General features: G+C 43.8%; 1 protein-coding gene across 1 annotated transcript in view; it reads left to right on the top strand.

Moving 5' to 3' along the window:
* Window positions 1–15818, top strand: part of CSRP3 (cysteine and glycine-rich protein 3 (cardiac LIM protein)) — a 20738-nt gene extending 4920 nt beyond the window's left edge. Inside the window, exons 2-6 of the mRNA XM_011937481.1 lie at window positions 5328–5467; window positions 9442–9610; window positions 11837–11969; window positions 13142–13235; window positions 15477–15818. Of these exons, the coding sequence (XP_011792871.1) occupies window positions 5356–5467; window positions 9442–9610; window positions 11837–11969; window positions 13142–13235; window positions 15477–15553 (585 nt within the window). The 5' untranslated portion in view covers window positions 5328–5355 and the 3' untranslated portion in view covers window positions 15554–15818. The remainder of the gene's footprint in view (window positions 1–5327; window positions 5468–9441; window positions 9611–11836; window positions 11970–13141; window positions 13236–15476) is intronic.
* The last annotated feature ends 557 nt before the right edge of the window (window positions 15819–16375 follow it).

Raw genomic sequence — 16375 nt, 5'->3', positions numbered from 1 at the left:
AAAGAAAAGAAAAGAAAAGAAAGAGAAAGAAAGAGAAGGAAAGAAGGAGGAAAAGAGGGAGAGAAAGAGAGGGAGAGAGAAAGGGAGAGAGGGAAAGGAAAAAGGAAGGAAGGAAGGAAGAAAAGAAGAGAGGGAGGGACGGAGGGAGGGAAGAAGAGGGGAGGAAGGGAGAAATAGTTGGATTAGGAATAATGTGCCCAAGATACACAGTTCAGTTATTCTTTTGAAATTTCAGATTGATAAATGACAACTTAAGGTTGTGGCAGAACCTAATTGACTCTTACATTTTATACTATGCTACAATTTACAGAATGATTTGACAGTGCTTGAACTAATACGGTCCTCCCAACAATAGTGAAATAAAAAGGACTATTGCCCCCATTCTAGCGAGGACACTGAAGTTCAGAGAGATTGAATGGTTTTTCCCAGATCACACAGCTTCGAAGAGGCAAAATGGAATTAGAACTCCAGCCTCTGGCACCTGATCCAGTGCTTCTCCCACTGCCCCACTGAAGCACATACCTAGTAAAATCTCTCGTATGGTATTGGTTAAACCTTAGTTTAAAAGTGGGCACAAGGTAGTCTCTCACTGGGATCTGAGTATCCAAATCTGGAGTCCAGCCTCTTCCAAGTTGATGTCACAGGGCTCTCCATTCTATCTCATCCTTGCAAATTCCAGACTGTCCCCCATTTCAGTCTTGACCCACAATTTGTCGGTGACAACATAGTCATCTCAGGGACTGGCCCGGAGAGTCGTGCCAGGTGGCGTGATGGAGATTGTGACCCAGGTGACAAACAGGGCTGAGTGACGGGCAAGCCTATAATTGGTATCCCACCTTCAATGACCCTTGCCAGTACCAGGCAACGCTGGTAAACAAATGGCCCATCCCTTGGTACCTGGCCAGGGTAAACTCACATTCTGGGACTGTCTAGGGCAGTGTTGGGACGCAAGAATTCCAAAGCAATGTGGGAAGCTGAAAAGGTTATGTTCATAAGCCAGGACCTAAACTGGGATTTCAGATCGCAGTGCCTTAATTAGCACATCGGTGCCATTTGAGTAACCTAAAGCGAAGTGGGCAAATATAACTTCTCAATACTGCTTTAAATTCCATCACATGCCCATGACCTTCACAATGGTCCTGTCCAGGAGATACTATTATCAACATTTTTTACCTGAGTTCAAGGTTGAGATTAGAATCCATGTCTCTGGAATACCTTTTTTTTTAGACAGAGTCTCATTCTGTTCTGTCACCAGGCTGGAGTGCAGTGGCACAATCTTGGCTCACTGCAACTTCCACCTCCTGGGTTCAAGTGATTCTCCTGCCTCAGCCTCCCGAGTAGCTACAGGTGCGTGTCACCACGCCCAGCTGATTTTTGTATTTTTAGTAGAGATGGGGTTTCACCATGTTGGCCAGGATGTTCTTGATCTCTTGACCTTGTGATCCACCCGCCTTGGCCTCCCAAAGTCCTGGGATTACAGACGAGCCACCGTGCCTGGCCTGGATTCAGGATGCTTTAAAATATCCTCTGCTTTTGGATCTGTGAGACATCTTCTGTTTAGCCTCCATGGTTACATTCCCGTCTTCAGAAATGGAACTGAGCATCATTATTAGAATACTTACAGATTTCTATTTTAAATTTCAAGTCCTGATGATACATGTATGTCAGATATTTATGATCACTTAAAAACAACCAGTGCTAGGATACATTAGTTTGTGAAGGAGGTATTATCTGTAATCTTATTCTCATTTTGAAAAGTATGCCAAGGCAATGAATACACACACACACGCGCACGCGCGCGTGCCCAGATATATATGTATTTTTATCCCCCAAGAGGTATCTCTGTCTCCTATTAACTTGCAAGACATGCCAATGAAATCTCCACTGCAAATCTGAAATGAGAAATTTGACCTAAGGTTGTTTTCATTGAAAATTTCTATATCATTAATTTTACAAGTGTCACTGCCATATTCCTGGAGGAAATTTATTACATTTCTCCTCTATTTTATATCACGCTGAAACTCAGGATCAAAATGAACATAAGCAAAATTATGTGAGTCTATTATTTTCTAGAAAATGTATCATCTTTAATGAGAGAAGAATGGATTGTATAAAAAGAAGTTGGCTAAGAAAAATATCCCTAAATGCTTACTTTTGAAATACATCTTGGTTATAAATGAGAGGGTCCGGCAATCTTAAAAATCTATTCCAGCCCTGAAAGTCTATAGTTTAAATGGAGTCCAAAATAAACAAATCTGGGCTCTTTTAGAGGCTATTTAGACCTCTATGCTTTTCTGCTTGCTCTTTTTTCTGCATGATTTCATTAGCATTATTCCTTCCCACTTTTCTGTATCTGGTGAACTCCTATTCACCCTTCAAAACCCCATTTGAATGTGATCTCTTCTGTGACACTCCAACAGTTCACTGCCTTCATCCCCAGTCTAAATGTGGGGAGCCACTCCCTCATTTGAGTTTCCGTAACATGTCACACAAGACTCTTCTCTGGTACACAGCATTCTGAATCTTGTCTATTTTTCACACACAACATGGGCTTCTCAATACCAGGGGTCACAAACTACTCATTTTTATAAGTTTTCCCCCTTTTGTCACTGAGTACCTAGTGCAGTGCTTGACACATGATAGGCAGGTAGTAAATGCAGGGTGAATGAATGAATGAACGAATGAATGTGAGTTTTAATTCTAAACCTTTCAACTCAAAATCCATTACCCTTTATAGTTTCCTAAACAACCTGAGCTATAGAAATAGAAAAACTACATGCTTCCATTTTTAAAGAAATTCTTATTTATTTATTTTAGAGGCAGGGCCTCATTCTGTCACTTAGGCTGAAGTAGAGTGGTGTGATCATAGCTCACTGAAGCCTGGAACTCCTGAGCTCAAGCAATTCTCCTGCCTCAACTTCCTGAGTAGCTAGGATTGATTATAGGACCATGTCACCACACTAGGGTAATTTTTTGCGGGGGTAGAGACAGGGGCCTCACTATGTTGCCCAGGCTGGTCTCAAACTCCTGGGCTAGTGATCCTCCTGCCTTGGCCTCCCAAAGTCCTGAGATTATAAGCGTGAGCCACCATGCCCAGCACAATGTTTCCTTTTTTAAAGTTCTTTTCTAAAATTTTACTGAATTAGCAGAAGATCCTACTTCTGTGAGAGGAAGGATAGGATGTTCCTGGCTAACCTCACAGTTTTTCTAAGCAGGAAAAGATCTCTGGGGGAATATTTAGACAGAAACATTCCTTCTAGACCTAGTATCAGGTTCAGCAGTCTGTTTGCTATTTACTTTCTGTTTCTTAGCAAAAAACTGCCTTTGTTACGAGACTGTGAGATACAATCCGGACCAGTTGACCCAGGAGGGCTTAGTGTTAATCGCCAACTATTATAAGAAGGTGACTGGCTTCCCAGAAGGGAAAGTGAAGGTCAGAAGCAGCCACTCAGAATGGCTGGATAGTGCTCCGTGTCTTGACACACCAGGCTTCTTAGAAACCAGAGGATTCCAGTGAAAATTCAGCTCCCCTGGGCAGCTGAATTTCAGAAATTTCATTTAACATCAATGACTTATTTTAGTTCTGCTTTGAGGAAACTGAAAACTTGGATTCATACTAAAAACATATGCAGATAAGGACAATTATTATTACTATTTTATTTATTTATTTTTTGAGATGGAGTCGTCGCTCTGTTGCCCAGGCTGGAGTGCAGTGGCACAATCTCGGCTCCCTGCAACCTCCACCTCCTGGGTTCAAGCGATTCTCTTGCCTCAGCCTCTCGAGCAGCTGGGATTACAGGTGCACACCAGCACACCTGGCTAAAAATTTTTGTTTAGGCTGGGCACGGTGGCTCACGCCTGTAATTCCAGTGCTTTGGAAGGCCGAGGCGGGTGGATTACTTGAGGTCATGAGTTTGAGACCAGCCTGGCCAACATGGCGAAACCCCATCTCTACTAAAAATACAGAGGACAATTATTTTTTTAAATAGTTTTCTTTAGTTAATATCTCTTCAATGTAATTCTGTGGTGAGGAGACAACGACAGTCCTGGGGCTGTGGCTATCAGCAGCTCCTTATAGCTGAATGTCTCCAAGAATGCAAGAGGACATGTCAGCACCATGGTCTTGCTCCTGTTGAGCACTGTGAACTCTGTGGGACCTTCCTGCACATCATGTCATTTGATTTTCTAAAGGACACTGAAACAGCAAGGAAAGGAATAACTGTATAGGTGAGAAAACAGGTATAAAGTTAAGCTATATAGTTCATCCTGATATGCTCAGCAGGTGGAGGGTAGCCCTGAAAGCAGAAAGCAGGTTTTCCAACTACTGACCTAGTGTAGTGCCAATATATCTTATAGCCTGGGCAAATTATATTCTTTTTTTTTTTTTTTGGAGACAGAGTTTCACTCTTGTTGCCCAGGCTGGAGTGCAATGTGCCATCTTGGCTGACTGCAACCTCCGCCTCCCAGGTTCAAGCAATTCTCCTGCCTCAGCCTCCCAAGTAGCTGGGATTACAGGCATGCACCAACATGCCCGGCTAATTTTGTATTTTTAGTAGAGACGGGGTTTCTCCATGTTGAGGCTGGTCTCGAACTCCTGACCTTAGGTGATCCGCCTGCCTTGGCCTCCCAAAGTGCTGGGATTATAGGCGTGAGGCACTGCGAGCCTAGGAGATTATATTCTTAAAAAGGAATGTACGGATATGAGGAATAACTCTGAATAGGAGGTTTTATATATTATTAATATCCTTTTCTCCCAGCCAGATAAGCTAAGAATTTGCTACCCAAAATGTAGTCCACTGCCAGCAGCATGAATATTGCCTGGAGTCTGTTAGAAATGCAGAATTTCCTGCCTCTCCCCAGATCTACCAAACCAGAATCTGCATTTAGCAAGGTCTAAGGTGATTTGAAAAGCTCTTAGCTAGACAAGAAAATACCATCTTCATAGATGATTCCCAGTTCTGATGGGATAATTTTTTAAACTTGAGATGAAAAAAAAACAATATTTGTACATACTTTTATGTGCATGAAATCAGCCTATTCATTCCTTCCAAGAGCCCTGTGAAATACATAGGAATAGATGTTATTGAAATTTAACAGGAGAATAAACTGAGTTCCCAAATAGTAAAGTGATTGCCCAAAGCCATTTAAGTGTCTGAGCTTATTTAATGACTAGTACACAGTAGCTGTTTGCTAAATGAATGAATAAATGAAACGCTAAAAAAAAAATTGGGCTGGATCCTGGTCTTCAGACCACTGCACTATTAGAGATTGGTTCACTCCTGGGGCCAGCCACTTCAATGTAGGGTATTTGCTTTATGTCCCCTTAGACTTGACCTTGACCAGATAGTCTTCAAGATGCCAAACTGGGGCGGAGGCGCAAAATGTGGAGCCTGTGAAAAGACTGTCTACCATGCAGAAGAAATCCAGTGCAATGGAAGGAGTTTCCACAAGACGTGTTTCCACTGCAGTGAGTTGGGTGGACACCCTGGGGGCCCCTCAGCATCTGGACGGCATCACAAAGTTCACATTGAATCACAAACACTGTATGTCAGTAGTTCTCACAGTGTGGTCCCGGGACCAGCAACATCAGCATCACCTTGGAACTGGTTAGAAATTTAACTCTTGGGCCCCACCAAGAAAAGATGGTGCTTTCCTGAACACCTTTGCTTTGACTACTTGCCCAGCTCAGAGGCCATTCATTTTCCTGTAGCTCAAAGTCAGAGCAAACTAGCCTGTCACTGCTCTCTGTAGGGAAAACTTTGACCCCATGGCGACATTGACAACATGTGACTTGGCAGAGAAAGGAAGTCAGCACTTATCTGGAGCCAGGATGGATTTGGCTGTCTATGTTGCCCCTTCTGGTCAGCTGTGACTGAAGCCAGCTGTGACTGGTCTTGCCTGAGAGAGAACCTATGTCAGGCAGGGGGGCAACACATGCCAACTCTGTATGTAAGAGTCAGAGAGGGAAGCATTTCAGGGCCTGGGCACCAGTAACTACATGAAAGGAATCCTGACCTTTACCCGCTAGACAACTGACTCACAAATGTCAAAAATGGGGAGAACCTTGAGACCTTGTGGTCCTCTGGGAGTCTGGCCCTGCCTGACTCATGTGACTTTGGACAAGTCATTTCTCACATCTAAGCCCAGGTCATGTGCATCTGCGGTAGAGCCTTATACATGCACCTCTACCTTTAGACTCCATGTCCAGTGCTCTTTGACATGACTGCATTCTACACTGTTTCCTGGCACCTAGTCCTGTTTGGGAGAAAATTGGCCTTGGTTTTGAAATGGCCACTTACCTTCTCTGCTTCCCTCCAGGAGGTCTGGCTTAAGGGCTAGCTCTGCTGGATATTTGGCAAGCCCCCTCCCCAACTAGTCCCCACTGCCATACCAGCACCCCCAAGCTTCAGCCTGGTAGCTGCAAGGCATCCTTGCAATTGAAAAGAACTCCAAGGGCTGGACTCCATCTGTTGGAGCTTTTGTCCAAAGAGAGCTAGCATTCTTTAAAAAATAGGATTAGGAATATTAGAAAGAATACTAGAATTAGAGTAAAAGGGACTCAGGTTTGAGTCTGGGCTCTGCCACGTACTCACTGAGATTTTGGGCAGGTCATTTCACCATGGTGAGCCTCAATTTCTCCATTTATAAGGCAAAGATGATTATACCTACTGCACAGGTTGTTACAAGGAGAAAACTGGGGGGTCTTGATCTGGAAATCCAGCCTTCTAGGCCTGTATTCTCCTTTGATCAACTTTGGTAACTGAGTGGGAACAGGAAATTGTAGGGAAGCTTTCCATAGTAGGGGGTGTCTTGTCTTTCCCAGGTAGCAGGAAGATGCCTTGTTCAAAGGAGTCATAGTAGAAGAGATTTGAGCATTTTTTTTGGTACATCCCTTTTAACCCTTTGATATTTCCTGAGAACTCGTTGATGGGATGAGGATTTGAGCAGCATACATTTCAGGAATGATGGGTAGAAGAGCCCCAGAGAGGAGCACACTTTTCTATTTTATTACCACAAAATAATCGCCTGTCTGCAGGCAACTCTGTAGCTGCTGGAAATGGTGTTCAGAGACGCAGGACCTACCTTACATTGTGCCCAGGCCAGTGTTCCCCTGACTTCTAGATAAATCTTCACAATTAAATCTCTAGACTAATTATGAAATCTAGAAAGTGAGTTTGCTGTCCAAAAGAAATAAATATAGTGTAAGCAACATATGTAAATTTAAATGTTCTAGTAACCATAGTTTAAAAATAGTACAAATAAACAGATGAAATTAAGCTTAAAACATTTTATTTAACTCAATATATCCAAAACATTATACTTTCAATGTATACTTCAATATACAAATGATCAGTGGGATATTTTACATGATTTTTGCATTTGTACTAAGTGTTTGAATCTAATGTGCATTTTGTGCTTATAGCACAGCATGTGGCTGTGGCCACAGCATTGGACAGCACAGTTCTCCTTTGTCTGTTCACAAAAGCTCATCAGAAGCCAGGGAGTGGCTACAGAATTGGCCAGGGCACGATAGGGTATAGGCAGTCTTGGAGTGATGGGAATGAGCACTGGACTAGGAGTCAAAAGAGCTGAGGTAAGCTGTGGCTCTGCAACTTACTATTGTGTAATTGTGAACAACTCACTGATTTACACTGACACATGCATTCATTCATTCATTCATTCATGTACTCAATAAATGTTTACAGAGGACTAACTCTGGCCCAGACCTTGTGCTAAATTCTGGGAATATTAAGACAAAACAGGTTTGCCCTCAAGGAACTCAGAGTCTAGACCATCAGCAAATATGTAAGCAGTTGTTGTGGAGGTTGGTAACTGACAGTAACAAGAAGGGTAGAGACAAGTATATACCTTCTATGTCTCAATATAAGACATTCTCCCCCAAATTAATCTTCATAAAAAAGATATGCCTTGTGTTTAAAGCCTTATAAAGTCTCTCCTGCTATAAGACATTCTTCCAATTATTTTATTTACTGATTTAAACTTTTTTTGGTACAGATTTTTTTAACACTTACAATGTTGACAGAATAGTCTAATAAAGTACCAGAATAAACTCCCTTGCCCCACACTCATCAGCCCCTGGCTAATCCTCCCTCATCTACAACCTTATCTTCTTCCTCCACTCCCATATTCAATTACTTTATTTTTTTTTAAAGAAAATATCATTTGAAGAAGGGATATTAGCCTGAAATAACCTCATTCAATGCTGGATTGCTTATAGGGATCATTTGATGGAACTGTTTTTTTTTTTTTTAAAGGCAAATACATTTAATGTTGCATATTATTATTCCTGGGATATTATCTCACTATTACAAGCACTGAGCATCACTATAAACAACCTTAAGAATCATTGTTACAAAGCAATATAGCAAGTCGTTATATGGTGGAAATCCTATATCTTTTAAAAAGTCTGCCCTAATGCTATGCTAATAGGTCCTTCTTGTTGAGATGCAATTTCTAGGTGACAACCTCCTACTCAGGTATAAAACAGGGCTGCCTCTTAAAATGTATGGACAGAAGTGAAGGTGAGCTGCTCAGAAAAGCTGGGCCAGCTGCCCCCAGAAATGATTCTAGTGGTGAGGGAGATGCTGATGTTGAAAATGCAAAGACAGAATTGAAGCCAATTATTCCCCAAATTTATGTGAGGTTAGAAAAAAGTAACCTTTCCAAATCAATATGTTGTTGATTTATATTACTACATTAAAATTATAAGTAGATATTTGATATTTTTATTTATATTTTTTAAAGTTTCTTTTTAAATTTGCAAAATAAATCTTTCTATAAATCCTCTCTTTGGAAAAATGAGGGCATGATTGCCTTATATTTGAGGATACTTTACACTAGATAACATACAGTAACCGGGAGCTTGAGCCAATAGAAGCCTAAGGAGTTAATAAGGCAAGTCTACCCCCTTCCCCACCTCCTCTGCTTCCAGAATTTGACCAAAATTAGCCTCAATGGCAATTGTCTGCTTGAATATCACAGTGTCCTTCAAAGGCCATGGTAAGTATAGAAAATGCTCAATCCCGATTCTTTTATGATTAAGAAAAAAATAAGTTTCTCTCTTACCTTAGCCCACCCACTGCCAACACGCGTGCATGCACACACACACACACTTCCCTGATGTCATTTAGGAAGGTTCAGGGATGCAGTCCTTAGCAGGTCTGACACTATATATCTCGTTCTAATGCTAGCTTCCACCCTTTTCCAGCTGGGAACCACTGAACCCAATTTCGTCATCTGTGAGATTGGGACTGTCTTGGAGTGTACAACTCAGGACAGATGCTCCGGTCGGAATCAACATTGTATTCTTGGCTCAGGGGCCCCTCGTGCTGGGTCTGTGGCCCCGAGCATGGCATTGGGAGTGCAAGAAGGGGAGAAGGATTTCAACTCCAATCCCATGACCCTTCCTTTTCCTGGCAGTGGCCTGCAGGAAGGCTCTTGACAGCACGACAGTCGCGGCTCATGAGTCGGAGATCTACTGTAAAGTGTGCTATGGGCGCAGATATGGCCCCAAAGGGATCGGGTATGGACAAGGCGCTGGCTGTCTCAGCACGGACACGGGCGAGCATCTCGGCCTGCAGTTTCAACAGTGAGTTACTGCCCCGCTCCCCCTTGCCTGTTAAAGTCTCCAATTATCAGGACAGTTCATTTCGTTCCCATAGCAACGTTTTCTGGAAGTGGGAGAATGGACCCTATTGTTGACTTGCCAACAATAGGAATACTCAGTCTGACCAGTTCGAACAATGTGTCATCTCTCCAAAGATTCTCTTTAAATTATCTGCCTTTCTAAAGGGCAATTACTTTTACACCGTGGCTCTTGGTTTGCATGTCAAGAGAAAACCCAGGATGTACAGATGTTCCATTGTTTGACCTTTGCAAAACTGCATGGAGTCTCCTTTCTTCCCCTTTGAGAGTTTCCATGTAAATCACATAAATATGGCAGGGAAGCAATGGCCATTCTTTGTGTGCCTGTCACGAAAAGATTTCTTCCCTTGGATTGTAAGATGACAAACGTCCACATGGCAGGGGGAGTGTGTCTGCAGGGATGGGCTGTGCCTCAGAGTAAACAATCAATCATGATTGGTTCCCTGGCTGCCTGTTGCCAATACAGTGCTAGAGTTCCCACCACATTATCCTAGGGAAGCTGGGGCATCACTCTGGTCACCTCCATCCACCAGTCTGGTCCCCTGGGTCCACTTTCTTGATAATCACACTGACCTCCAGCCCAGAATTGAGGAAATTTTGATGGCCACTGGCCTGACAATACTGTCTGGCCAGCTGACCTCAAGGCTCAGCTCTGCACCAGGATTGACCAGAAAGGCCCAGCCCAACCAAGGAAGTGTCCCATGGAGGGCCTCCCCCAGAGAGCACTTAGGCCATCTGAGGAATCAGCTGATCCCTTCAAAAGAGAGTAAGCCACAGGAGAGCCTGGAAAAGTGGAGAGATGTGTGATTAGTCATCTTAGAGAGAAGACTTCTTTTGTTAATTTTTCTTATTACTCAATCTCAAATGGAGACTCTTGTTAAGGAAGAAAATACGACATCAACTGCATTCTCTGCCATGTCTTAACTGAAGTTCACTTTTCAACATTAGGGCTTCCTAGTGATGCTGCGCAAAGAGTAACAAGGTCTGAAGACCTAGGATTTCCTGCTAGTTCCATCAGTCATGAGCTGCCTGGCCTTGGGCAGTCACCCTCTGATCCTCACTCTCCTCCAACCAACCCTGCCTACTTTATAGGGTTGTGGTACAGCTCAATTGATATAATATACAAGCAAACACCAAAAGATACGAACACATGAGAGGCTATTATTATGCCTGTATTTTGGACATTGTTCTTCTAGGACAGGTGACCCTTGGAGGCAGGACGACAGCCTCGCTTGTGATAAGGAATGCATCAGCTCATGAACTATGGTTCGTCAAGAACTGATTAGCACCCACTGTCAAGATCTTGTCTTACTCTGTAATTTTCACAACCCTCTTTAGAAAGGAAGCAAATGGCCTTGCAAATGGTCCAGAAAAACATAAGCATAGTAGTAATAACAACACAACAACAACAATAACACAAGCTAACATAACTAGAACATTTGCTAAGTGCTTTACAACAGAAAGGAAAGCTCTAAGCTCTAAACCCATTTTAGCTAACTTTTTTTTTTTTTTTTTGAGACGGAGTCTTGCCCTGAAGCCCAGGCTAGAGTGCAGTGGTGCAATTCAGCTCACTGCAAGCTCCACCTCCCGGATTCACGCCATTCTCCTGCCCCAGCCCCGCGAGTAGCTGGGACTACAGGCACCCACCACCACGCCCAGCTAACTTTTCGTGTTTTTAGTAGAGATGGGGTTTCAACATGTTAGCCAGGATGGTCTCAATCTCCTGACCTCGTGATCTGCCCCACTCGGCCTCCCAAAGTGCTGGGATTACAGGCATGAGCCACCACGCCCGGCCTCATAAAGTAATTTTTCGTGTTTTTAGTAGAGATGGGGTTTCAACATGTTAGCCAGGATGGTCTCAATCTCCTGACCTCGTGATCTGCCCCACTCGGCCTTCCAAAGTGCTGGGATTACAGGCATGAGCCACCACGCCCGGCCTTAGCTAACATTTATTAGCCCTTACTACATGCCAGGCCGGCACTGTTCGAAGTGCTTTATGCATGTCACCTCATTTAACCGTCTCAACGCTGTGAGGAAGACACCACAATTATCCCCATTTTCCAGATGAGGAGTCCAAGGCACAGAGAAGTGAGGTCGCTTACTCCAGGCCACACAGCTCTTGTACTGTTTGCCAAGGGAAATCTACGTTACATTCATCTATTTCCAACAGGTCCCCAAAGCCGGCACGCTCAGCTACCACCAGCAACCCTTCCAAGTTCACTGCGAAGTTTGGAGAGTCCGAGAAGTGCCCTCGATGTGGCAAGTCAGTCTATGCTGCTGAGAAGGTTATGGGAGGTGGCAAGGTAAGAGCTTCTGTACGAGCCAGACAGAATTTGCTCATCTCCACCAGGCCATTCGGGAGGAATGAGCGAAAACTTGGGAACTGCAAGCAGCTGTCATTCTCTCTCGCTCCCATAACCACTTTACAAACCACTCATCCTCAGCCACTTTCCCTGGCTGAAGCTGTCTGTCATCTCGCATTGCCCCTTGAAAGCTGGAACTGGTACAGTCTGATGTAGCAAGCATTATTCTACTAGATGGAAGGCACCCAGCTGAAAGTTCTGGGATACAAAGCAAAAGCCCCCCCTACCCTCCAGTGTCAATAATCCCCTCAAAAGATGTCAGCCCCAGACCCACCCACCACTGCCTAACTCAACCTGTTGCTGCCATCACAACCAATGGATATAGCAGATGCCTCACAGCAGTGAGAAGCATCCTCACTTACAAACCTCCTGGCTCTCAGGAAAGCCATCAGATGTCTGAGACACTCATGCATAGGTGCTCTGCAAGTTCCAGTTTCAGGCCCAAAGCCTGGGTACTCACCAAAGGAGTCAGACCCAAGGAAAGAGAAAAATTCTGTTTATACCACATGGTGGGAGGAAGGGCCGTGGAGAGCATCTAACTTCAAACACAAGGGGAGGCTCCACCCTAAGACTGGCCATTTGAAGACATAGGAGAAGCCTTGGTCTGTACCTGGTAGACATGCAGATATGCAGGAGGATGGAGATCTAGAACACCTAAATCATGCAACTCTGCCATCAGAATTACACAGAGGAATTAAACCAGAGAGTTAAAACAAGGTTGAATTCCCTGGACAATTGCCTGATTTATTTTTTTCCTTCTTTAACTTTACATCCAACATAAACATCACCGAGTGCCCCTGCCCAGGTCCTTCTCTGACCAGTTCCGTTCCTTGGATCTTTTTGGCCTGAGGAAGCCCTTTTCTGTTTAGTCTATTCTGAAGGAAAACATATGCAAATCACCATGACAAATCCATTTACAGGCTTCTAAGAAGTGCTGGCTAAGGCCACAGCATTGCATTTTCTCCAAACCCCTGGAGAAATTATGGGGGCCCATTAGGTAAGCAAATGGTTAAGATGTGTCACTCCTCTGGATGCTGCTAGTCAGGGACTTGAAATGGAAACAGAATGTGTTGCCTACCTCACTAAATATGCAACTTTTCTGTGCCCCTCAGCCTTGGCATAAGACCTGTTTCCGCTGTGCCATCTGTGGGAAGAGTCTGGAGTCCACAAATGTCACTGACAAAGATGGGGAACTTTATTGCAAAGGTGAGATTCTGGAGACTTTCTTGAAATATGTTTTCCCTAAAAGGGCCTTTGGATAGGGAAATTATTTCACACCTGGAGGTCTTCCTGTGTCTTTCGGGAGGTATGGCTGCTCGGCCTGGGCAGCGTTGGGTTCTCAGGATGGGGAGCAAAACCATCTAAGGGGAGGGAATCTCCCACCTGACCCAGCTCTGGTCCTCTCCATTGGAGCACCTGGCAGAGACCAGATGCTTTCAGACGCTCAGTGGTTGGCGAAGTTAGGCACCTGGGGGAGTGAGGAAGAGGAGGAAACAGTGCCCTGCTTCTGGTCTTGAAAGAGGCCTCAGGCCAGGACAACTAACACCACACCTCCTTCCAAAAATTGAAACACCATCTTTCTGTTCACCTGAGTGGCAGAGGGGGTGACTGGAGGAGGGTGAACTCAGTTTGGCCTCCCTAGAGTTTATCACAACATATCTATCTCCCTCCTGCCTAACCCCACTAACAGTTCTGTTGTTGATGTTGCACATTACTGAGTGATCATAGGGACAGATCTGGTTTTCCTCCTGGTCATTGCGGCTCTGCCCCTCGCTGCCTCCGTAATCTGTTGGTCTTGTGGAGAAACAGGAGAGGCTTAGCTCCTTCTTGACACTATCAAAGGAAGGGACGCACTAGGGCCAAGGCAAGGTGTCCTCCACCCCTGAGCCTAGGCCTATTCTGTTGCTCAGTGGAGTTTCATCACTTAATGATGGTGTCTCAAGAATCTCCAAAGGAGTATGTTGGAATGAAGTGAGAGGAGCAGTGGAAAGGGCGTTAAGAGGGAAGACTTTATAAGTCAAAACTGTAGATTGCTGTATTAGTCTGTTCTCATGCTGCTAATAAAGACATACTCAAGACTGGGCACTTTATAAAGAAAAAGAGGTTTAATGGACTCACAGTTCCACATGGCTGGGGAGGCCTCACAATCGTGGCAGAAGTCAAAGGAGGAGCAAAGTCACATCTTATATAGCAGCAGGCAAGAGAGTAAGTGCAGGAGAACTGCCCTTTATAAAACCATCAGATCTCGTGAGACTTACTATTACGAGAACAACACGCCCCCATGATTCAATTATCTCCCACTGGGTCCCTCCCACAACATGTAGAGATTATGGGAGCTACAATTCAACATGAGATTTGGGTGGGGACACAGCCAAACCATATCAGCTGCCAAAGCTTTTCCTGTGATGACACAGGATGGGAACTAGCCCACTATCTGACAGATGGTTGCCGTCTCCTGGCAGTAGAAGACATAGAGGGTCCTCAGCCTTCATTGCTCATAATACCCTAAAATATTGCTGAAGTTAGTAGTGAAATTAACAGGTAAATGAATAATTGCATTTCAAAGTGGAAAAAAAAAAAAAAGCTATAGTAGAGAAACATTCACAATGCAGTCACCTAAAAAGAGGAAAGGAACCAGCTTGGGGTAATGGAGAAAGCTTCTCACAAGACTTGCTTCCTCTTCCTCTGAGGCTTGATGGGTGAATGTGGGTTTGGGAGGGGGCATTCCAGGAAGAGGGATCATTGATTACAAAGACACTTAAGCTGGGACATCATGGTTCATTCCAGGAACTGCAAGTGGTTCTGTGTGCCTGGAATGTAGGAAGGGAGGCAGAGGTGGGAGGCAACAGGGGATGAGGCTGGGCAGGCAATCCAGAGGTTGCTGACTCAAAAGAGAAAATATCTGCAAACACATTTGGTAAAGTGGCAAGAAGTGTAAACAATTTTTATTAACAGAGCTAAGATAAGTATTGTTCAATTTATTTTAAAAAGTTAACTCATGCATACATCTTTTTTTATTATTATTTTTATTTTTGAGACGGAGTCTTGCTCTGTCATCCACCAGGCTGGAGTGCAGTGGTGAGATCTTGGCTCACTGCAACTTCAGCCTCCCGGGCTCAACCGATTCTCCTGCCTCAGCCTCCCCAGTAGCTGGGATCACAAGCACACGCCACCATGCCCAGCTAATTTTCTGTATTTTTAGTAGAGACAGGATTTCTGTATGTTGGTCAGGCTGGTCTCAAATTCCTGATCTCAGGTGATCTGCCTGCCTCGGCCTCCAAAAGAGCTGGGATTACAGGTATGAGCCACCGCGCCCAGCCAACTTATGCATAGATCTATCAAAAGGATATCTCTAATACTTAAAGGACTGTGCCCAGACAGAAGACCCTGAAAACAATGGCACTAACCAATGCATTGTCTCTCCCTTTATCCTCTTCTCATTCACAGTTTGCTATGCCAAAAATTTTGGCCCCACGGGTATTGGGTTTGGAGGCCTTACACACCAAGTGGAAAAGAAAGAATGAAGAGGTGCGCCATTTCTCAGATTTTTTGCGAGCCTAAAACACTTGCCAAGTAATCCTGCACAGATGGATACCTTTCCCCAAATAGCTTCTCCTTTGTAGTTGTACATTATTTGTTTCTCCTCAGAAGTGATCATGGCCTTTACTGAATGTTAGAAGAGGCTTTTGGAAGAAAATTATGTAAAGTTTAATCTATAACAAATGCTTTATTATTTATAATGCTTGGAATGGGAGAGGCAATAAATAAATGTTTTAGTGCTATCTTGTATGTCTCTGGATATTTTATTTGAGATAGAAATTTTCAAAAAACATAAAGCTAGTTCAAAAAACGAGCTGCAGAGGATGTAATAAATTTGAATGTCAACTGAGAAAGGAGTGAGAAGGAAGAAACAATGGGCAAAGGAAAGCAGTCTTTCAGAATCTGTCAGCCAAGTGTCTTTCTAGTTACTGCTAATGGAGAAGAAAACAGGGGGTCTGGGAGAAAATAGAGAACATGATAGCCAAATCTAAAAGGAAAATCAAAACTAATAAAATTGCTGAAGAGTTGATCCTTTTGTCCTATCGTGGGCTTTGTAATGTTACACATCTCGTGAAAACTCAGAAATGACAACAAAGCATGGCATTTGCCTCTGTATTATAAATGACATGAGGATGATTTTCTTTTAGTCTAGGACAATTCCCTGGGGTTTAGCAATTTTCTTAAGACTTCTACGTCAAATTGCCAGCCTCGCAAATGAAATGCAGCCAATTAGAAATGTCTTTCTCTGCCTCTTCAGCAAGTTTCAGCGGCTCAAGCACTTCTTGGGCTTCTGCTTTTAACAACCA

The sequence above is a fragment of the Colobus angolensis genome, unplaced genomic scaffold (assembly GCF_000951035.1).
Source record: "Colobus angolensis palliatus isolate OR3802 unplaced genomic scaffold, Cang.pa_1.0 Scaffold164, whole genome shotgun sequence".
In the NCBI taxonomy this organism is placed as follows: domain Eukaryota; kingdom Metazoa; phylum Chordata; class Mammalia; order Primates; family Cercopithecidae; genus Colobus; species Colobus angolensis.
This window is presented reverse-complemented; position numbering and strand designations above follow the sequence as displayed.